Source organism: Betta splendens, chromosome 10, assembly GCF_900634795.4.
Source record: "Betta splendens chromosome 10, fBetSpl5.4, whole genome shotgun sequence".
NCBI lineage: Eukaryota > Metazoa > Chordata > Actinopteri > Anabantiformes > Osphronemidae > Betta > Betta splendens.
In genome coordinates, this window is record NC_040890.2 from 6,977,279 (window position 1) to 6,999,502 (window position 22,224).

The 22,224-nt window shown below is 47.4% G+C and overlaps 1 protein-coding gene across 1 annotated transcript in view; it reads right to left on the reverse strand.

Annotated features, from left to right (window-relative positions):
* Positions 1-12: 12 nt before the first annotated feature.
* tenm1 (teneurin transmembrane protein 1) overlaps positions 13-22,224 on the reverse strand; it is a 139,705-nt gene continuing 117,493 nt past the window's right edge. Inside the window, exons 23-38 of the mRNA XM_029165291.3 lie at positions 18,841-18,995; positions 16,511-16,594; positions 15,812-16,006; positions 13,977-14,064; positions 12,078-12,274; positions 11,468-11,781; positions 10,675-10,847; positions 9,033-9,277; positions 8,003-8,296; positions 7,160-7,404; positions 6,303-6,445; positions 4,412-4,623; positions 3,889-4,190; positions 3,104-3,810; positions 2,318-2,460; positions 13-1,580 (exon numbers count right to left, since the gene is read on the reverse strand). Of these exons, the coding sequence (XP_029021124.1) occupies positions 825-1,580; positions 2,318-2,460; positions 3,104-3,810; positions 3,889-4,190; positions 4,412-4,623; positions 6,303-6,445; positions 7,160-7,404; positions 8,003-8,296; positions 9,033-9,277; positions 10,675-10,847; positions 11,468-11,781; positions 12,078-12,274; positions 13,977-14,064; positions 15,812-16,006; positions 16,511-16,594; positions 18,841-18,995 (4,253 nt within the window). The 3' untranslated portion in view covers positions 13-824. The remainder of the gene's footprint in view (positions 1,581-2,317; positions 2,461-3,103; positions 3,811-3,888; positions 4,191-4,411; positions 4,624-6,302; positions 6,446-7,159; positions 7,405-8,002; positions 8,297-9,032; positions 9,278-10,674; positions 10,848-11,467; positions 11,782-12,077; positions 12,275-13,976; positions 14,065-15,811; positions 16,007-16,510; positions 16,595-18,840; positions 18,996-22,224) is intronic.

Below are 22,224 nucleotides of genomic sequence, written 5' to 3' on the forward strand. Positions count from 1 at the left end.
TGGAGCAGCTGGTAATTCACACATAATAACTTTAATCAGCATCGTAACCCAATAAAGTCAGATTTTCCAGCGAGAATATTTACTATAGCCATGTATAATTCTTTGCAAAAATGTAACTGTTTTTCTATTGATTAACAATACTGACACTTACTTATGAACAACAGAATTTCCAGTTGAGCACTTTTTTCAGTGTGAAAGCACTGGCTATGTACATTCTTGATTTCAGTATACACACTCATACAAACTACTGTTGGAGCACACCAGAGGCAGAAACCCCCGCGAGGTCTCCTTCTCTAAAGGGGAGTGTCAGAGTCGACAAGGCCTCTCTTACACAATATGTAAACGATAGTATATCCGAGGTAAACCATGTAGGAACTCAAATGGCAACTGGAGAGCTCTAGATCTGAGTCATGGAGAGGATTGTTCGCTGGCAACTCTAAAGTCTTCACCCCTACGGTCCAGCGAGTTCAAAACGATGAACAGTATTGAAACAGCGAATGACAGACGGTCGGTCAGTCCAACAGTCAGCGGGTCGGTCCGTCGGTCGGTCCGTCGGTCGGTCGGGATACAAAAAGCAAAGCCACAGCCAAACCACACTGCTTGTGCCACTGTTAGAAATTGGAGAAACTGGACGATAATAATAAAATACCATCATTTTGTCACAATTAAAGGCATTTGGAAATCATTTTTCCCCCAATCTCTCTTCTTGTTCTTCTTTGTTGTCTTCTTCTTCTTTTGATACAGTATAGAAACAGTAGAACAAATCAGAGTAGAGTAGAAACAGGCAGTCTTTGGTGGGGTGGGGGGCTGCTCGCGTGTCTCTGTTACCTGCCCCCCACCTCGCTCAGTGTCATAAAGTGGATGTTGGAGGCGCAGTCGGACAGCTCCGGCTGCTGCTCTATAGGCAGGGAGTAGTAGCCGTCGTAGCCCTGAACGCGTCCCCCGGACAGCAGCTGCTGCTTCTCCGCCTCGGTCCACGGCCTGCTCCCCGCGTCCCCTAAATCCACCCTCTTCTTCTCCGTCTCCCACGCCCCCTCCACCGCCCTCTTCTTCGCCTCCTCCTTCACCCGCTCGCGCTCTTCCTCTTCGGTTCCACCGTAGCGCACGCACAGGCACAGCGCCCCCTGCTGGAGGGTGATATCGGCGAAGCGCCGAGTCCTGCCGTTGACCGTGGCGCTCATCTGGGACACGCTGACGTTCACGCCGCTCTCCAGGACGCGGCCGCCGACTCCCAAGCCCAGGGCGAGGTCCTCCTCGATCGGCCGCGACTGGAGGAAGTGGTGGGTGTCGCAGCCCTGTACGGTGAAGCTGAGCCCGCTGAGGTGGACGGCGCCGTTCAATATGGCTGCCACGCGCCGACTGTCCTCGCTGGCCACGCCGATGACTTCCGCGCTGACCCGCCCGTGGGAGACCGCAAATCGAATGTTAGGGCCAAGGAGAGAGGGCCTGGAGCTGAAGGGAGGAGGCCGAGCCGGCCTGTGGCACGAGGACCCGACAGGCTCCGAGACCAGAGGCAACCGGTCCAGAGAGATGAAGCTCCTCAACTGCCTCCGCAACTCACACTGGATCCCCAGGATCATCTGGAAAACATTAAAACTCGTAAAAAGTCTGAACACCTCTGAGGGTTAGTGCATTTTAATTATAATAAGGCCTTTTACTAGCCACATAATATAACAACAATAACAAATAATAATGATAATATAACAATATTTGAAGAGACATTTGTGAAATGATCTTTCACAGTTCTGACAGAACCGAGCCACTCCTGTTACACATTAGTAAGAATATCTATCTTGTCATTTTGCGGTGAAGACGTGTTTTTTACACTACGCTGCCATGGAGACACTACCAGTAAATAAATAAATAGAAAATTTGTGTAGTACGCCAAAATTTTTGTTACTATCTTATGTTTTAGAATTGCTTTCTTTAATCCAACCAATAGCACCCCATGCTGCCGGCCATTGCAGGGGGCGGCAGCCAATCCCTGCTGTCATTGGGTAATGGTTGCTGGACAAGGTTGCCGGTCCACCTACAGGAAATTTAGAGGCACCAATTAACCTGACTGCATGTCTTTGGCTTGTGGGAGGAAACCAGAGTATGTGGAGGAGATCTGCGTATGGAAAAGGTCCAAACTCCTCTCTGCTGTCAGCAGTAACTAAATATCAGCCAGCTACTGCAGCTAATGGCTAATAATATTTGATACTGTACTAATGGCAGTGGGGAATTCTTAGGAACATATGGTGTCGCTGTTCAGCCAAAAGACAAAACACGCATTGATTTAAATGGAGGACAAGGTTTCCAGACGTGCAGGGCTCACCTTGCTGGAATCCCAGTCCTGCGTTTTTGGCTGGGTCTTCATCAGTTCATATGTTTGTTCCATCCTGCCGACTTCGGGCTTGGGGAAGCCCGGGACCACATTATGAAGCTGGAAGCCAAACAGCTGCAGCCAGCTACCGATGTCTGCTCGTGCACGTACAGAAGGAGAGAAAATTGCACCGGGTGGTTGGGGGTGAGTTAGAAAGTAATGTGTATACTGCGAAGCAAACAAAAAGTTACAAGGCCGGGGAAATAACACCTTGTACAGGAAATCACACAATATATATATAAACATAATGCACGGCTGAGATAGGGTTGCTGTTGTTTCCCCAAACGAAAAAACGTGACAGGCAAAATAAATGCGTCATTAACCGGAAGGACATATGCCCCAGCACATCCTGCATTCATCCTCCTGCTTTCCTATTCCATCTCTTTTCCCATGCTTGAGTCTCTATTCCGTCTCTCGGGGGAAAGAGTACGTTCTTGACAGACACAGGGAACAAAACATAAGAGTCTGTGTTAAAAACAAAATGATCAGAGGCATAGCTCTCTTTTCTGTTGCCTGTACATTCTGTCTGTCACATCTTCCCTACGCTGTCACACGCCTCACCTGTGGTTAGCCGTGTGCCCCCTCTCCGTCACGTCCTCACGGCAGATGTTTCCCGTGTGCAGTGGGTGTGTGTGTTGGGGGGGGGCTGAGTGAGATGTCTGCCTGAGCTTCTGAAAGCTGTGGTGGGACACTCTGCTATTGGGTCGTCAGAGTTGGCTACACGTGCGTGGAGCTCACCTGTCGTGAACTGCGTCACCTCCTCCACCCTCCCAGCTGGACAGTTGTTCTTGAAGGCGTACACGTTGAACGGCTTGGGCTCTTTGCTCAGCTCGCTCCACAGCTCGTGGTTGGGCGAGGTCCATCGGCCGGCCAGCGTGTCGTAGTCCCGCCTGCCCAAGTGCACGAGCCGCGTGAGGGGGTCGTAGAGGCCTCCGTGGAAGCCAATGACAAGCTGGAAGTCAGGGTTTGTGTCCTGGTAGACCTCGCCGTAGGGCGTGTACAGAATCTCTTTGACCAGTCGCCCCTTGCTGGAGAAAACCGCCCTTGGGCTACCAACGCTGTCGCAGGCGACGTAGTACTCCTCCCCGCTGCTTAGCTCCATGGCGATGAGATGGCCCTGGAGGTCGTAGTACAGCGACGTGATCAGGTTGCTGGTGTGGTTGTACAAGTGGGTGACTCTGGTGGGCTGCGAGAGGTCGGCGTAAAAGAACTGCAGCTGTTCGCCCTGGCTGCTCTTGGTGGCGACCCGGCGACCCAGCCCGTCGTAGCGGTACCAGACCGCGCGCTCGGTAACTCGGTTAAAGACGCGGGTCAGCAGGCCGTTGGAGTTGTAGTCGAAGAGGTCGTTGGCCCGCTGGCGGAGGAAGCCGTCGTCGTCCACGGTGTACTGCAGCTCGCCGAGGTGCGTGATGCGGTCTCTCTGGTCGTAGCGCAGTGGAGTCAGCCTGAAATTAAAATTTCATAAGAATTAGTTTAGAATACCTCCAGCGATGCCAGTGACGAATGGGAATATTTCTCTGTACCTCGCACTGGTGCCGTGGCTCAGGAGATTAATGTTCCCATTTAAGTCGTAGCTGTAGCGCCACTGCGGCCGTTCGTTGACCGAGGCGCTCTGCAGCTGGCTGTCGGCATCGTACTCGTAGGTGTAGCGGGTCACGTTGCTGTCCACCCCCACCCTGATGTCACAGGTGGTTGTGCGTCCCGCTGAGTCGTACTGGATGGTCATCCAGTAAGCGATGGACTTGAGGATCTCATACTGGACCTCCACCACTTGTCCGTAGGAGTTGAATACCTTGGTGTGTTTCATCAGGTGGGTGGTTATCACCTAGACGACCACAGCAGGGTTAGACATGTGTGCACTATTCATTTATTATGAGATGTAATTAGAGAGGGGACCGATATGTTGGCTCGTATTTGGTTTCTACAAGTGTAGGCTGCTAAAGTTTTCTGACCACAGAAGTAAAAATAGCTCCCAGTGTAAAACATTGTTGACAAGAACAGAGGAAACAACAGCAAAGCCACAATATCTAACTCGACTCATCGAACCTGGTTGAGGTCGTAGAAAATGACGCTAAATTTTCCGAACTGCTCGACGCGGCCCGACACGTCCACGTAGCGGTACAGGTCTATGGGCAGAGGGGTCTCGTTGATGACGGCCTGCATGCTTGTCACTCTGAAGTTGTTGTAGCTGTAGTCGAACCTGGCGTTGACCAGACCCTCCTCGCTGAAGCGGAAGATCTGCCGGCTGGTCAGAGGACCTGCGTGGGAGAGGAGCGCAGCGGTTTCAAGCGACAACCTCAACTTTCCAACACAGGCTTTAATCACGAGCAGCACCTACTCGCTGCTAGCACGTGCAGCGCAGAGCGGCGCCGGCCGCTGGTCCACCCGTGCTAGCCTGCCTAATTAATTCAAATCAATGCCTAATTCACCATCATTAACAGAGACACATGCAGTGCAATACATTCAATCTTAACTATCCCCACACCTCTATGGCATTTCCAGTGGTGACCTTTAATATGGAGAGATAATGAAATCTAAAGACAATAGCCATGATGGGCCAATGTGCGCCTTAATGTCAGAACATCAACTTTAACAACACCATTCATCACCTCCGCTGCTAGCTAGCAGCGCTCGCCCTCCATTTGGAAAAAGGCCTGCTAATGAAACACCATTACGGTGCTATTTGAGATGACTCTGATTGCAGTTAGGATGACTAAGTGTCTCGCTTTGGAGACTGCAGCGAGCTGGATCAGCATTACATCTTCTATTTTTATTATTAGCGGAATGTTGATTCTAAACCCGCGTTGGTGGGGGAAATGGCAGAATCACCGAGAGGGAGCTAGAAGCTTTCCTACAGCCCTGGGGAACTCGCAGTCTGTTGGTCTCGCCTCTCTAGCTGTCATCTTTCCCTCTCACTTTTTTTTTTATATTCTTCCTTCTCTCTATATCCGCCTCTTCTTCGTCTTGGTCCCATACTTTTTCTTGTTTCCTTCTCGAGGGACAATTACCACTACCCCCCCCCCCCCCCCGCTCGCCGAAGCTCCATTTGTTCTGCTGAAATGAGATCAGTTTAAGTGAGGTAGGAGTCCATTCACGGTCAGGGCACATACGTAGCTGTGCCTCACAGATTAGTGACACCTGCTTGTGGTGAACCAATCACTAGGCCATGTAAAGTGAACCAGCAGCAGAGATGAGAGAGCTCTCAACCACCCTGGAAATACTCTGTGACCTGAGGGAATTGGCGAGGTGCATTAAGAACGACCTAAGGGATCTGCCGCCTTTGACGGACATGCCTGCACTACAGCATGTAATTTAGCTTTGCAGAACGATTTCCGAAGCCCAGTGTCTGACTCATCTGAATTTCTAAATCAGAACTAAAGCAGCCGTTGCATTTTCTTTGTTTCAATTGACACCCTGAGGTTAAGACTTTAAGGTTTTCTGTTTGTACACGTGTATACAGAGATTAACACTTACAAGTGTTCACATGCATGTATACCCACACCTAGTGCACCACATATTAGCCTATACACATGCATTTATGTGCTTACTTTGATCAGGCGGCCAGGTTGTGAAGGTTGGGGAAGAAAGAGAATGTACAGAGGCCAGGGGGTGGTCTCGTATTTACAGCTGTGGTAGACCACAATCTCTTCCACTCGAGCATACTCGGCCTGATTCACGCTGCTAACTGAAGCTGTGGCTGTCTCAGATGAAATAGCACCAAGGCTGAGTCAAAGCCAGACTACAGAGCTTGATAGTACCAGAAATGTAGCCTGAAACTGCACAGCCTCATCACTGCACAGATACCTTGGGTTGTGCCCAAAGCATCAGATTTGATGCCTTTAGATTTCCAGATGACTCATAGCAAATTATAAATATTAAACAGGTCTGGCTGTGACTTTTCTTGCTTTATCTGCCCTAAGTGTAGGTGTATGCCTACCTGTCTGTCTGTATCGTATGGAGCTTATGAAGCCATTATGGGTGAGATGAATGGTCTTGACGGTGCCAGAGGCCTCGTCATAAGTGAAGGTCACCAGGGTTGAGTCATAAACCACCTCCGCGAGCCGTGCTGCTGGTGTATACCTTCAAAAGAGTGAGATAATTTAAAAAATAAACAACATATAGAAGAGATACGAAAGTAATGAAACGTCTGGTTTCAGTTTTACAAAGCGCAGCGGAATATATATTTCACTTAAACACAAGTAAACATCTCACGTCTCATCAATATTACAAAGATCCTCGTGGCCATTAAGAAACACGTGTCATCATCCGTCAAACTTTCATCAAAATCAGAGCAGATGCTGTGGCAGTTATGGCCTTTCAAATCTTTAAAATGGGGCAGTTTATTACAGCCTCCTCATCGAGCCAATAAGTATTAAAAATGTTAAATGCCAGAACACTGCCCAAATCAGTCCTCCAACTTTCATCCAAATCAGATCAGGGGTGTCTGACATAGTGTGATGAAAAAAAGCTGACCTTTAATCAGTCTCTCCCATTAGCCCAATCAGTGTAATTTCCGAGGACAGCTGGATGCGTGAAACACGTTTTGTGTCAGCTAGACTTGATGTAATGGAGCCTTTTAAATTTCTGAGATTAGCGTTTAATTATAACACCTTCATCAAGCCAATCAGCGTTATGTTTTTATAGGCCTGACGATAGTGCCAAGATGCATAATGTCTCCAAGTTTTAATTAGTATCAAACCGGTGGCGTTGCCAAAGTCACTGCTTCGACACTGCACCGCGGGAGCCAAAAGCCACAGATACATCAGTAAGTCAGCGTTGTGCTTCCTACTGTACCTGTAGATGATGCTGCGCCCCGTTCCCAAGTACTGCGTCCTCAGGAGACGCCCATCGAGGGTGTAGTCCTGCATGAAGGAGGCCTGGCTGTCGGGAGGGGTGTATATGTTCCTGAAATACCCAATGGACAGCATGGACTGCAGCGTGTGCTTCACCATGCTGGGCATCGTCACGGCGACCAGACGGTCCGTTTGGTCGTACTCGAAGACGTAGCGCCTCTGGCTGTGCAGGAGCAGCATGATGGACTGCAGGAGACAGATCGGGAGCAGGCGGATTATTCAGTTGATTCTTTCTCTGTTTGGGCTGATTTGAATTTCAATGTCAGTCAGTGAAAACTTTGTATCAGCGAAACGTCTGCTTCTCTGAAGCAACCTTGGTTTCAGCTCGAGGACGCCTCTTCTGCTCAGTTATTCATTGAAAGCGTTGCTAAATGAAGGTCAAACATACAGTACTGTTGAAGTTTGAGGTTTGCTTTTGAGCCAACTTTCAAATCTGTGACTGCAGCTCTGTGGATATTTGAACTGAAATCGCATTAGGTTCAATTATTAATATATTAATGACACATGCCATATGCTTCTGTAATACAAGCGTCTACACACTCCTAAATTTGTCACAGACCTGAAACCAAAACTAATTATATTTATTTTAACTGTACTGCAGACACAAACACAGTCCACGCTTATTTAGAGAGTTTAACTTGAGGTGTTAGTTGCGGTTGCAGCAAAAAGCTTGATAGACTAAACGTGAGAGATTTCTAAAAAGACAACAAAACGTTGAAACTGCAACATATCACCCGTCTGTCACGTTTCAGATGACTATCTGTGCTGCGGGTTCGGCTCTTACTCTGTCTGCGTAAGTGTAGCTCCAGATCTTGCCGTTGACCCAGGCTCTGGACACCACCCTGTCGCTCTCGTACTCCAGCCGTTCCGACCACTCTCCGCGGTGGATGGACGCCAGCAGTCCTCCTCCAGAGTAGCTGATGTTCACCTCCGTGTATTTGCTGCTGGGAGACCACACCACAGGTCGGCCCAGCGCGTCGTACTGGATGTGGAGGGTGAACTTCCTGTGGTCATCGTAGATCTTCCCCACTCTGGTGGTCTGATCGAAGTCGATAGACAGCAGGTTCCTGTTGTGTGCCTGAAAGGAGAAACAGCAGAGAGCTGAAGGAAGAAGCACAAGATAAACCCTTTTCTTTAAATTTCACTGCTTTACAGTAATTGTAAAAACGCTAAATAAGGCCCCAGTAATGCAAAATATAATATTATAATAATAATAATAAATAAATAATAAATATTATATAATTATAATAATAATAATAATCCGTGTGACCTGTCTGAGACAAGCAGCGATTTCTTTGTTCTAGATAAATTAATTGTGCATGATAACAATGAACTCAGTCCTGGGGATTTTTTATTTCTTAATTAGTAAACATCAGATAAAATGCGCTCTGCCCCTGTTTGCATGCTGCACTTTCTAAGTTGGGCAAAAAGCAGAAGTGTGTGTGCGATTTGTGGAAAGTGCTACAAGCGGGTTCCAAGTGACGTCAGTCGTCACTTAAATCATCCAACTTGTGTAATAACAGAAACCCTCCCAACGGCTCCATTGTGCGTCTGAAAACTGAAGAAAGCCCCGCTGATTGGACGTGGCTTCGGTGCACTTAGAGGTGACATTTCTTTTTCCACATTTGATGGGAGTGTTTAAAGGTCAAATTGCGCAATGTTGACTGAACCCAAAAAACCTCTAATGTGGTTAAAAAGAGGTAATATGACCTATGTGCAATGTTCCGTTGCTGGTATTTTATGCTCTTTGTTTAGTCCTCAGTTTGGAGGCCTGCGTTTCTCACACAGAAGAAAATAATGTTTTAGAGTTTTACCCTGAACCTGCGTTCATAGGTGCTGTAGTTAGTCTTGCTCTGCTCCTTCCTCTGCCTCCACTCTATCAGGCTGGGGGTGTGATCTCCCGGCAGACTGATGTTACAGCGGCTGGCCGTGGGACTGACTCCTCCCCCGAGGCCGCCCGGGAGGAGGGGCTCCGTGCTGAGTGACAGCTCCATCCCGCTGGCGAGCGATACGTGGAAGGACCCGTCGGCGCTGACTCGGTACGAGCTCTGAGCGTGGTCTGGAGGTTGGGCAAGTGACATGGGAGGGTCAAACACGTCGACGAGGAGACAAAAACCACACATGCAAGCAGATAGCAACAGATGAGACAGGTGTGAAAAAAACATTAGTCACTGTCTCTTCAAAAACAGCCTTGAAGAAAATCAATGAGACTAAGTAACAGAGTACATCGAATTCATGCCTGGCTTTTTGTGTGTGTTTTGTTTGAATTAATCGCTTAAGGGGGTTGCTCCGAGTGTCTTCTTTGCAACAATGGTTTTGCTCTGTATATGTGAAAATAATCTAGTAGGGAAGGATGAAAGAGAAGAAGCAAGAAAGAAAGAAAGAAAGAACAACGTGGTTGTGGTGATGCTGGGTGAGGGGGTTGTTAGTTTGTTAGTTCAACCAAGATACATTTTCACACATTGCAAAGGCTTCTCACATGCTGCTCTTTCATTTCTCCGAGTAGAATTTGCACATTTATATCAATGACAACAATAATCATAAAACTAAATATTAATCATAAAAACCTAACACAACCAAAACGTCTGTCCCCTCCACCTCTATAAAATATTTACGGCTTCAGTACACGTGGTTATTGTTGCCTCAGAGGCAGGAAGACACACAGTGAATTTGTCGGCGGTGGAAGTAAAGGGGACGCTTTAAAATCGGGGCGCCTCGCTGGCAGCTCTGTCACACTGTACCGCGGCGCTCACGCTCGCCAGCGTTCGCTGTGTGTTGGAGCGGCTTTTCGTCTCCCCGCAGTCCTGTCATCGTGACAACTGCTAGAAAGCAATTAAAGGGATGACATGAGAAGAAACTGCTCCCATGAGCGGCTTCTCCACTCCACTCTCATTTTCTCCTCTTCTCATCTCTGCCCTCTTTTCCATTTCTCTCCCGTGGTCGTTAAGACATTTCACAAGTCAGACAGATCTGTCTTTTTTTTTTTTTTTTTGAGTAAATAAAAAATAAATAGTACTTTTTTTACTGCCCATTAGTCAGCTTATGTAAAGAGGTCACATCAGATTCATGTGTGAATTATTTATAAAAAGCGATAAATCCTTTATTAAAGCTTTGAGCCTCCTACACATACGTCCAGAAAAGCTTATGAAAATAGAGAAGTGGAAACGGCTAAGTCAGAACGTCCGACCTGACCAGAATAGCAGACACATTATTGCAGTTTGCTGCTCATAAATGTTTAAAATGACTACCACCTACCAGGCTCCCCTCTTTATACGTTTGCGTCGGTAGCCAACAGTTTAGCCTCTACCCGGATGAGTCATAAACAACCTTGTGGTATGTTGCTGGTCCAACAGACGGGGCACAATGAAGAGGCTGCGATCTTTCCCATGTGTCGTGTGCTTATTAAATGTAATCATTTCATGTGTGAGACCACGCATAAACCTGCACGGGCGCTACCTTGTCTGAAGGTGTAGATGGTGTCGCTGGCCGACAGGTTGGTGCTAGTCACGAAGTTCTCGCGGTTCGACGCTTCCACTTCCACCCGAGACCAGCGCTCCAGGTTGCCTTGGAAACCACTCACGTCGCCCGTCGGGAGAGTAATGTTGGTCACACGGCCCTCGCTGTTGTACCTGAGGGAAGTTACACAAAGGTAGCCGTGTACAGTACAAGCATAAACACACACAGATAGCTATCGCTCTTGGACAAAGGGACACAACTGGGTCACACAAACACACACACAGACGTTCTCGCTATGACTGCATCTCTGTGCTTTTCCCCTCTAATGCACCAGCTCTGGCACAGAGTATGTGTCAGCTATGATTTATATGTGTAATTATCCAGCTGTGGAATCCGAGACAAAGATTTGTTTGGCAGTCTGGAATAATTCAGACAGATGTGTTTTTCTTTGTATAGAGTGTGGGTGATGCTAACCGCGTGTGATCAAAGTATCGCGGGGACGTTCTTCAGTTAATCTGTCACTTAAACAACGACTACAAAAGAAAACAGAAATGCTGGGCTTTCTAGGGTGGCGATGATGCATTAGCTACCACCAGATGGCACTCAGATTTCACACCGCTCACATATGCTCTGCCTCACATTCATACACATGCACACGCATTCAACTTCATGTCCTCAGAAACATACAGTCAGGCAACAAATTATAGATTATATGAAAAAATAAATATTGACATAAAAAAAGGAACAAGCAAAAAAAAAAAGAGTCAGAGAAGACAAAAAATTGCAAACTTACTCATAAACAGTGGTCCAACTGTTCTCATCACTTTTGGTTGCTAGGAGACCAGTGTTGCCATGGTAAGTGATGTGGGCGATGTCATGGCCTTGGGCTGACACCTTTCTCAGTGTTCCGCTGTTGCTAAGAGACAGCCAGTACACCTGTCCGCCAGGTAGCGCCAGCCAGAGCGGCACTCCGTGAGCGTCTCTCCTCACCTGGAGCCCATGGCCGTTGCGGCACGTCACCCCGGCCAGCTGACCGTCCGTGCCGTAAGAGAAGTTGTACAGGAAGTGGCCGGTGATCAGGTGTTTGGTATGCATGTGGGAGCCGTTCTGTGTCACAGAAGGAGAAAGGGGAGAACAGCTATTAATAAATCCATTACTAAATCAGGACTAGCTCCTTGGACGGAATGGGATCTATGAAACATGAAACTGACTGACTACTGCAAGCAGAAAGCTTAAGATATACTAGTATCAATACAGTTTAGAATAATAGAAAGGGGCCATTGTCGATGTTAGTGTTGACAACCAGTTAGGTTTTCAAACAATAGCAGGTTTAGTACAGTAGTACTGGGTTATTTCACATGCAAATGAACCTCCTTTGTAGGGGGAGCTTAGGTATTGTGTACCTGGCTGAAGAGATAGAGCTCCTGATCCAGCGGGGAGCTGATCTCCACCAGGCCGAGCGGACTGGGTTGAGGTTGGTTTGGGCTGACCGCTCTGATCCGGATGTTGCCCAGATCAGCAATATACAGGGTGCCATTGGGAGCCACGGCCAGAGAGGAGGGGGCTTTGAGCCGAGCGTCGCGTGCATAGCCTCCGTCTCCTGATGAAACACACAACCAGACACTATTTGAATGTGTCTTCGCCGTGAAACCAGCACAGGTGAAGAATCCTTCTGTTAACAACACCGAGAGAGGTGAGACTCACAGCTGCTACACACGTGACTTGCTAAATATGAAGATCCCATGGCGCCGCTACAGTAAGTACTTATCAGTTTGGCTCAGGACTGTTGTCGTTAGGAACCCGTGGCGTCACAATAGAGTGGATATGAGCACCTTCCTAGTGACCTCAGCCTTATCAGAAGGTGGTAGTGGATGACTGAATGCATTCAGATGTCTTTGGTAGCGCAGCAGGATAACAGCCAGGTGAAGCCCTTTAGATGCTGTCAGCAGTAGGCCCGGGGCCTGTGATGGGACTGTGCAGTCAGCAGGGTGGCGGTTTATCTCTTGACAGCATGCACATTACGTGTGTGTGTGTGTGTGTGTGTGTGTGTGTGTGTGTGTGTGCGTGTGTTTCGGGCCTGCGTGTGTGCGTTCGCGTCTGTTTGTATTTGTGCGTGTTCAAAGACACCGCGCCGAGTGTTTACGGTGAAGGGATGGAAACGGAAAAGCCTCTGAAGAGAGTAATCATCTGTTAACAGCAAGACATGATTGAAAATATGCAAAGTACAACCCAAGAAATAGGGATGGTTACAGCCCATTGGCTTGTGGCATGGGAGAGACACTTCCCTCCATTTTGAATAGAAAAGAGACAGATTTTTATGAGCAGAATTAAATGATAAAATCACATCCTCTGACACTTACAAAGAAAGCATGGCTTAACCATCAAAAGAACATCTGCTTATTTGTTTGGCCCTTTCCCTCTTCCCTTTATTACATTTCAGGTGCCCTTCCATGATACACCACGCAGTTAAAACCTTCGGCGGCTAGACGAGAGTTTCTTCTTTCGCCAGCTGTAATTTGAATGGATTTGAAAGGTTTTTCTCAAGCCGGTTCCAACTGAAATTTAGCTGGAGGTTTTTCCTACGTTGGAGCTATGAATACAAATATATCCCATCTCTCTTTCGCACACACACACACACACACACACACACACACACACACACACACACACACACACACACACACACACACACACACACACACACACACGCACACACACACACACACACACACACACACACACACACACACACACACACACACACACACACACACACACCCTTCAGCGTGTCCAGCACATACATTCACCAAATCAAATTACATTCACTTACTTTTCCATAGCACTATTAGAGACGGTCATTTCTCTCTCGTACAGCGTCATCGCTTACATGGACATCAATATCCTAATTTTTTATAAATTTTCAACAACAAGCCGAACGTTCCGGCAAAGAGATTAAAGCTTCATCTGACTTCAATCATACGGACAGATTGAAAGTTGAGAAGGAAACAAGAGGGAGGAAGTTCTTCCCAGACTCTGTTAATAAAATCAGTGGCCAGCAGGGACGCCAGGCAGCAAGATTTAATCTCTCAATAAGAGACACATCGGCTACTTTAAATGATGTCAAATCTTTTGGTTTCCTTTAAATTGACTTCCCAGTATGATGTGATCGGATGTGATCATTAAGTGCAGTTACATGTAGCTAGTACTTTAATGCGCTCGGACATCATCCAATATGTTCACATTACTCAGTCCTGCAGCAGACACGCGACAGGCGTATTTGCGCGTCTTTGCCGATGACCCACCGGAGAAGCAGTCACAGTTGGGGTCTATCTTGCAGTCACAGTCCGTGGGGGCTCCGGCTATAACGGAGATCTCTCCATTGGTCGACACCTGTGGAGTGATGGAAAAAGTAGCATCATACTACAAAATGCTTTACAGCGGGAGATCAGCGCGGCAGCGGAGATAATATCCAGCAGCACCTTTTGTTATTTGTTTGTTCCTCAACAAATAACCTGGGCAGAGGATGCAGATTAACGATACCAGGATGAAATATGACTGCCGTGCTTGTCTACTGGCATTTCAGCTACAGTAGCTCAGATGCTATCTGGGATGCTCTATTTTTATTAAAGGAAACAGAACGGAATCAGCGATGAGAACTTTCCTGCTTAGTGTAAATGAGGCTTTGTTGAGGAACGGATGAGTCTTTGCAAACTTCAATCCAGATCTCTAAACAAATAAAAGTGGTTGTCCTAAAGAGGCCTGCAATAAAAACTGTTTGATTCGGAACAATTGTGTCTCTCAAATGAGGAAGATAATATTAATATTCTTCCTTTATGGTCTGTATGTGTTTTTGTAAGGGTTAACATTTCTTTAAAATGCAACAAACACCACTGTACACACTGTTTTGAAATAAGTGCTCTGCTACTTCTGAGCAGAGACGAACCAGCTGCAGCTTCATGTTAGAGATTATATTTCACCAATCAAGAAGGTGCATTTCCAAAATGCACACGACCCCTGAACCGTTGAAAGTTTCAATGTACTCTATGTTATTCTGTAGTATATTGTATCAAACTTTGAGGGGAACAAGTTCTTGCAATTTCGTTTTAATTGAAAACAAACAACTAGAGCCACAACCGAGCTAATCTAGCCCTGATTTTGATGTTAATATGCCTTGAAGCTCCAATGCATATTCAGTAATGTTCCTGCATACATTCTAGATTAAAAATAAAATTCAGAACATATTAGTTATGCTTGTGTGGCTGTAGCTATTATGGCCAAAATGGTCTTTATTGTAATGTTATAGGGAAAACAGACTTGATGGCTGAACTAGATACCGTGTCGGTCATTTGAGACAAAAGGCAGTGATTAAGTTTAGTGACAGCCTTTATACTGACCAGTGTGTTTGTTTCACAATTATCTGTATTCAATTCATTTTTTATTGCATAACACCGTATCTGTAAACCTGTCAGGTTTATGAATTTGCTGATTGCCCGTTAGCAAATCTGCAGCATGCCGTCATTCATCTTAATTTTAGGGTTTAGTGTCACAACACAGCGTCATTTACTCATGAGGGGAAATTTGTTGCTCGCTGTGTGTGATTCTCAGGCGCTCGACAAATATGGATCTGGAAATATCACACATAAAGCAGCGAATTCTGCTAAAAGAAATATTGCAATGTGGCTGCTTGGTCGCTATCAAAAAAGCATCCAAGGCCTTTTAATGTTCCTGTCTGCTTCCACATAGACTCAGCATGGTGCCGCTGACCACAAAGAGACTATTGATTGAGTCCAGCAGCGAGAATCTTTGTGGAGCTGTTGCCCAAATACCGCGGACCACTGACAGCACGTTGCTAGGCATTGGAGCTAATGGACGAAAGTTCATTTTATTTATTTTGGCTTTAAATGTGGACGAAGGAGGATCGGACCACGGCCCAGTTGCACAGGATCTCTGACCCCAGCCCAAATGGGCTTCTTGCTGTTTACTGAAACCTATCTATTGGAAGATGTAGTTAAATACAATGAGCGTTAAATTAAAATCACAGTATATGATGTGATCATGAATAAATCTCACTACATTAATAGTCACAGCATTTTTAAATAAAATATCCTGAATAGTGACAGTACAATAGGAACCTGACCTGTTGGATGCGGTTGATACGTCTCTCGTCGGTCTCTGCGATGTACAGAGTGCCCAGGTGGGACAGGGCGATGGCCTTGGCGGCCTCCAGGGTGGCGCGCACCGCAGCCCGGCTCACCAGGTGGTGGTCGATGCCCGGAACCTGGCAGTGGATAGGACGTCCCGCCACAATGCGCACTTGTAGGCTCTCTGACACCTAGAGGTGACCAAGAGAATGATGCAGAGCGTATGTAGAAGAGGAAACAGCTGTTGTCCCATGTTGTCGATGTTGGCGTTCGCTTGACTGAACCAGCCGCCGCCATTAAAGCGTCCCTGATCCTAGGTATCAAACTGGAGTGAGCCTGAGCCTGCCTCATCTAATGACACTAATTTTCTCAAGATAAACACTCAGGCAGGTAATTCATTAATTTTGGAGAACAGGTTTTGCTTCACAAGAAGAACTTGAGTGACACAGCATGTAATTTTTTAAACAAGGTGCTCTTTTCCTTTTCCTTTATGCCAGCAGACACACTTACTTTAAATGCACCTAAAGTGGCAGCACTGCAATTTGTAAGAAATATTTCATTACCCTTCCTTCCTCTGCTACTACATATAGAACCAATAATTTTCCAAAAAGCCTAACACTGAGGGGAGAGACGGCTTAAAATTCATTCAGTGGGAAATGTGAGGTATTCTGAGTTGTGTGACTTGAGTATTTTACCTGCAGGACGATGTTGTTGTCCAGGATGTAGAGGGAGTTGTCTAGCGGGTTGATGGCCAGGTCTGTTGGCCACTCCAGACGCACCTGTACAAACGCACAAAAGCATATTCTGAGCCCCACGCGATTCCTTCAAAAATGACAGAAGAGCAAAACAGCTTTGGGGGCGATCGCCCACGAGAGTCGGTCACGGGTGATACAAATAATATCTCCTTAATAACCTAGCATTAGGCCTCCTGACCCTCCCTGCTCATGCAAAGGTCAGCGGCGAGCAGGGAGCCGTCCCCGTGTTTATTCAAGAGCCGCACCGGCTCGCCTCGGCACAGTTCCAAATGTCAGCCAATAACCATGATCGGCTGCCTGCTCAAATAGCACACCCTGCCCGCTAACACCACGGGGGTCAAAGACAGACAGACCTGCACCGGCGCACAGCCACCCACATCGCCGCGCTGCTCACACACACACATGCACACACGCTGCGAGCTGCTCCCGCTATGGAGGCAAGGCGGTGCATATCTAAGGGATCAGTGCGGTGATTGATGACTCTGAGAATGGATTGGTAAATAAATGGATCATGTTAAATTGCCACTGACATGTCCAATTATAGGCTCTGTCAAATGAGAGAGAAGAGGGTTCACTCTGAAATCCCATTTTAAGAGGTAGAGAGATTCATCAAGGGCGACTCATCCTGTTCTTACGCGAAAAGGACACGCATCAAGTCTGTCCTGCTCATGATATTGAACTCCGTGGCAGACGACGGCCTCTGCAAATGAGGCTGAGCACAACGCAGAGGCCCCCCCTCACCTTCAGAACAATGGCTCCCGCCGGAATATCATGAAGCACAAGTACAAAGTAGCACAACCAACGTACTGTAGAAATGCTCAGTACAAGTACCTCAAAACAGAAACACAAATACTGACGACATTGAGGTCATGGCAACCGAAGTGAATCAACACAGATGTAGGACGACTGTGACTGGGCCCAATCAGACGCGCTGCAGGAGCCGAGCGCTGCCAAAAAAGCGTAACACAAGACACATAAGAGCACCTCCGGGAGTTCACCTGGGCTGAACACGCATATTCACACACACATACAAGCGCATACACAGGCACTTGGATCCCTATGTGTGGGCAGAGATCCCTCTATAGAGCCAGCAGTTCATCTATAATTCATCCTTTGCTCTAATAGGCCTGATAAGTCAGCACAGTGATCTGAAGGCTGGCTGATCAAATCTGTGCAGTGGCTGTCTTTGGTCTTTCCACGCACACACTCGCTCCTTCTATCTCTCATGTGCACAGAAATACAAACAGTCGCCTCAGGAGTTATCCAAACCCGTTGACTTTATGGTGATGTACAGTAGAGGCCAAACCCACAGTACACTGCAGATTATAATTTCAAAACTAAAATGTTGAGGTACTTTATAAAAGGCCCTTGTGCAGAAATTACAGCTTTGAGACTTTTGAAGTAAGTCTCCACCAGAGTCCGTCAGGTGATGAGCAGCGCCTGGTGGTCAGCAGTCACACAGTGCTTGGAGTTCTGCCCAAAGAGTTCAATTTGTGTCTCATCAGAGCAAAGAATCTTTTCCCTCGTGCTGTCAGAGTCCCTTAACTGGCATTTGGCAGATTCCAAGTGGGCTGTCATATTCCTTTTACCTAAAGTGGCTTCCTTCTAACCACTCTACCATAAAGGCCCGGCTGATGGAGTGCTGCAGAGATGAATGTCTTTCCAGCAGGTTTCCCCATCACTGTAGGCGACTTTAGAACCTCTGTTGGGTTCTTGATGATCAGTCTTGCCCGATTTCTCATCTCGGCTGGAGGGGAGAAGTGTTCCAAACTTCCAAAGCCTGCTGCTAAGTCCTGGTTTTATGTCTGTTCCCTGATCTGTGACAGGCAGACTAAAATGTATTTTTAACTTGTGGGACACAACGCCACCATCCCACAAGCGAGGAGCGTCTTTTCTCGCACATCAAACGGGCTGCACTTGACTACAACTCGGCTGCTGCAAAGGGTTTGAGTATTTCCCGAAAACCGCTGGACTCATCCGTTCGAAAATGCCAGGGAGAGATGCCGTAATGGAGATTGGGCAATTTACAGTCGACTGACAAGAAAAATCAATGGCTACGCGCGAACAGCAGGAACCCAAACAACAACAACCACAGAACAATAAAAACAATTGTGAGCTGTGGCCTTTTTAAATTAATCACTATAATTAGTCAACACAAAACACACGCTGTTTTATAGTACGTGTATTTTAACTAATTATTTTACCAACATCCAATTTGTCTAGATAAAGTTTATTCCTGCGTCCATTTCGGAGCTGCACTATTAACTCACCTGGCTGATGTCCATGCGCGCGTCACAGCTGAGCGGCTGCGTCGACATCAGCCCGTTGGAGCCAATCACAGTGGAGAGCATGCCCTTCTCATTAATCTTCTGGATGGTGGTGCCATCGACGAAGTAGACGACGCCTCTCTTGTCCACGGCGATACCTGGGCGGGCGAGAGAGAGAGAGAGAGAGAGAGAGAGTGAGAGAGAGAGTGAGACTCGGGGTGAGCTCTTGGGGAAGACAGAGACTGCGAGTGGGGGTGAGAGAACAAAAAAGGACCCCCGAAAAAAAAAAGAGAGAGTACGAGAGAGAAGAGGTGGAGAGGAGTGAGTAAGGGAGAGAAGTAAAGTGGAGAGAGGAGTGGGCTTCACAGAGGCATCCAACTCAGTTAGACATTCAGCTCAGCAAGCGGCTGTCTTATCAAAAGCACTGCACCACAGAAATGTAATTATATTTCCATTCTGGAGCCCACTAAAGGGATTAGAACAATGCAACTGGAGGAAGTAGTTATTTGTCACATTAGATGTGAGCAGAGTGCTGCAGTGAACTTTTGACATTTGATGCTTGTGCAAATGTGCAATATAAATGAGCGCCTGTGCGTTTGCCGCCGCCGCCGGGCCGCCGTGCGTTCCCGTGCTTCGCAGAGTGTTTTTGGTACACTTGAACCCTCGGTGCAGGCGGGAGCGCGGGGAGCGAGAACAGAGACGGGGAGCGGCTCCAGGTATTAAAGGTCAGGGCGGACTGTGAGTCATCCGTTATGGATGAGGATCAGCCTTCATCCGCGCCTCATCTCCATTCAGAGAACAGCACTTTGACTCCGCTCCTCAGCAGCGAGGCGGTGGACTCAGCCCTCACCTCTCGTTTTGTCGCCTCCAATTGATTGGTTTCATCCAGCGTACGCGACAATAACCCACAGAAAAGCCACCTCCACTGAAACTGCTGCTGGACTCTGCCATTTGAACTGTAGCATTAAGTCACGGCAGGTTTATGCAGATCATATATGTGTTTATCTCAAGCGTAGCGTTGTGTTTTTCTTTAGCAACGCTGCAGATGTGTCGATTGGCCGGGGTCCAACATGTTATTGCTTCAAAATTAGAAATCAAGCGGCGCCGGAACCAGGCTCCTTTAGAAATGCTGTGAAAAACCAACCGGGCTTCAGACAAAGCAAGTTATTGTTGAGTCCAGACGCCAGAGAAGGACTAAATTAGGAAAACAAAAGCCCCAAAACTGCCATCACTTACAGGGATTTATTATCAAAAGGTGACACATTTAGCTTTTTGATGTTTTGGACACGCAACAGCAGAAATCTGACAACTGAAACCACTTAGCATATGTGAAAAATACTGAGGGCCTGGAGGAAAATATGCCTAGAAACACATCCGGCTCAGTAAATCGGCCCAGCGTTCAGCCTTTATTTCCTGTATCTCTATATTGGTTGAACAGGATTTCTGGCTGCTTAGCTGCTGGATGCTCATCTAGCCAGTTGCTATCTTCAGCTGCAATATAGACCTGGGACGGCACGGCACAACCGGCCTATTAGAGCTCGCTGCCGCTGGAGGCTGGAAGTGAGAGTGAGCGGAGACACTGAAGCTGTGGGCCTCAAAACCCAAACAATAAGCTAAATGAAAGCGAGGAAACATTTTTTAAAGCTGAGAGGAACTGCAGCTCAGTGATAATTCTCTTTGCGCGACCACACGCTCGTTAGTCATTTAGTCATTTGAGGCAATGTTCATGTGAAAATATCGATTAGCGCAGCTTTAAACTGGCAGATGACAGCGAAAACCGCCTGTTGCAATAACCCAGATAAGAAACGGAGGACGTTCTAACAAGTGAATATCTGATATTTTCTCCATTCTAAATTAATTACATTGACTGTCAGTGCGGCTGCTCATCGCACTATTGTTGTTTGACCGTTTTAATTCAAGTAACGGCATGTCTGGCTACTGTCCCGGCGCAAGGCCCGGAATGAGAAGCAGCAAATTTTTTTCCGGAAAAGATTAAAAAAATGATGCGAGCATGCAGAAGTACCAGAACATCATATGAAAAATGGACAAAGGAGAAACAGCATTAGTATGCGGCGCAGCTCCAACTTCTCCCTCGTTCAGTCATCTTGTCCCATTTCCTGTGATTTTGTCAAGGGAATTGGGTCTTTCTCCTTTCAAACTCTGTCATAGTAGATTATGTGGGGATGTGTCTGCGCTCACGCTCTGAGCCAGGGATAGAAATCTACCGCTGCCCCTTCTCCCCAGGCGCCGCTAAGGTCCCATCCGCCATGACTTACGCTGCCGGGACCAGTGACTTTATTGTGCGCGTGCAAACGTGTACACAGGCACGCATGCAGAAACGGCTGGAGTCACAAGCGTCCAGCCCCGGATCGACCCGGGCGCTCATAAATCGTGCAGGTGGACGGGGGGAGGGGGGAGGAGGGGGGTGGAGGGGGGGTGGATGGGGCCAGGGTCAGCGCGTTTCCTCCAGAGGCCAGAAGGTGAACTGCAGAGCTCTCCCTCCTGGCCCTTTCATCATCCCCGTGACACAGACAGATTACACCTCCCACGCAGACCCCCCCCCCCACGCCCCGCTCACCGGCCTCCCTAATGTGATCTTCCCTCCTCTGCTGGTGTTTTCTTTTTCGGGCCGCACTCCCTCGCTCTCGCCTCGCGTGTTGCGAGTGCTAATCAAATCAGTGACCTTTGACTCCAATAATGTCTGAGCTCTGTTTTCCTCTGTTGGGCCCATTCTTTATTCCCGCCTTCCTTTCTTTTGGCCTGTCACCTGGCATTATTCAGCAGGTCTCCATCCACAGCCCAGTGTCTGCCTACTTAGGCTCTAAAGCCGCCATTGGTTATTTGCTACTTTCCCTCCACTCTCCCATTGACTCCTTCTCCTACCGTAGCACCCTAAACCTTCCCTGATCTTGGCGCTCATAAATCCTGCACAAGGACATGACGAGGCATCCAGGACTCTATCTCTATACTGATTTTTGTTCTCTCCCCTCTCTGTCCCTGGATATTAGCCCTTACTGCTTCCTTTCCATTTACGTCCATCTTAAATCCTCACTATTCCCGTGCTTGTTCTCGGTGCCTGACATCCCCACTACACGTGCTCCAAATCTGCATTTCTTCTCTTCGCACAAGCTGCTTTCGAACAGCTCCCAATCTTCCATCAACAATAACTGCAGAACAGAGCTGACACGGGCGAAACAATGAAGAACGATTGTTATTATTGGTTGGCACTGGTGGAAGGATTTATTCCACTTTGTGCCTTTTAAGACTGTTTTGCTGTGTTTATTGAAAAGGCAACAGATTAGTCCATATTCTCCTTGTCAGAGGCTGGATTTCCTGTTGTTGTGGGTAAAGCCGTGTACGACATTAAGGGAATTTACAGCCTCGCTG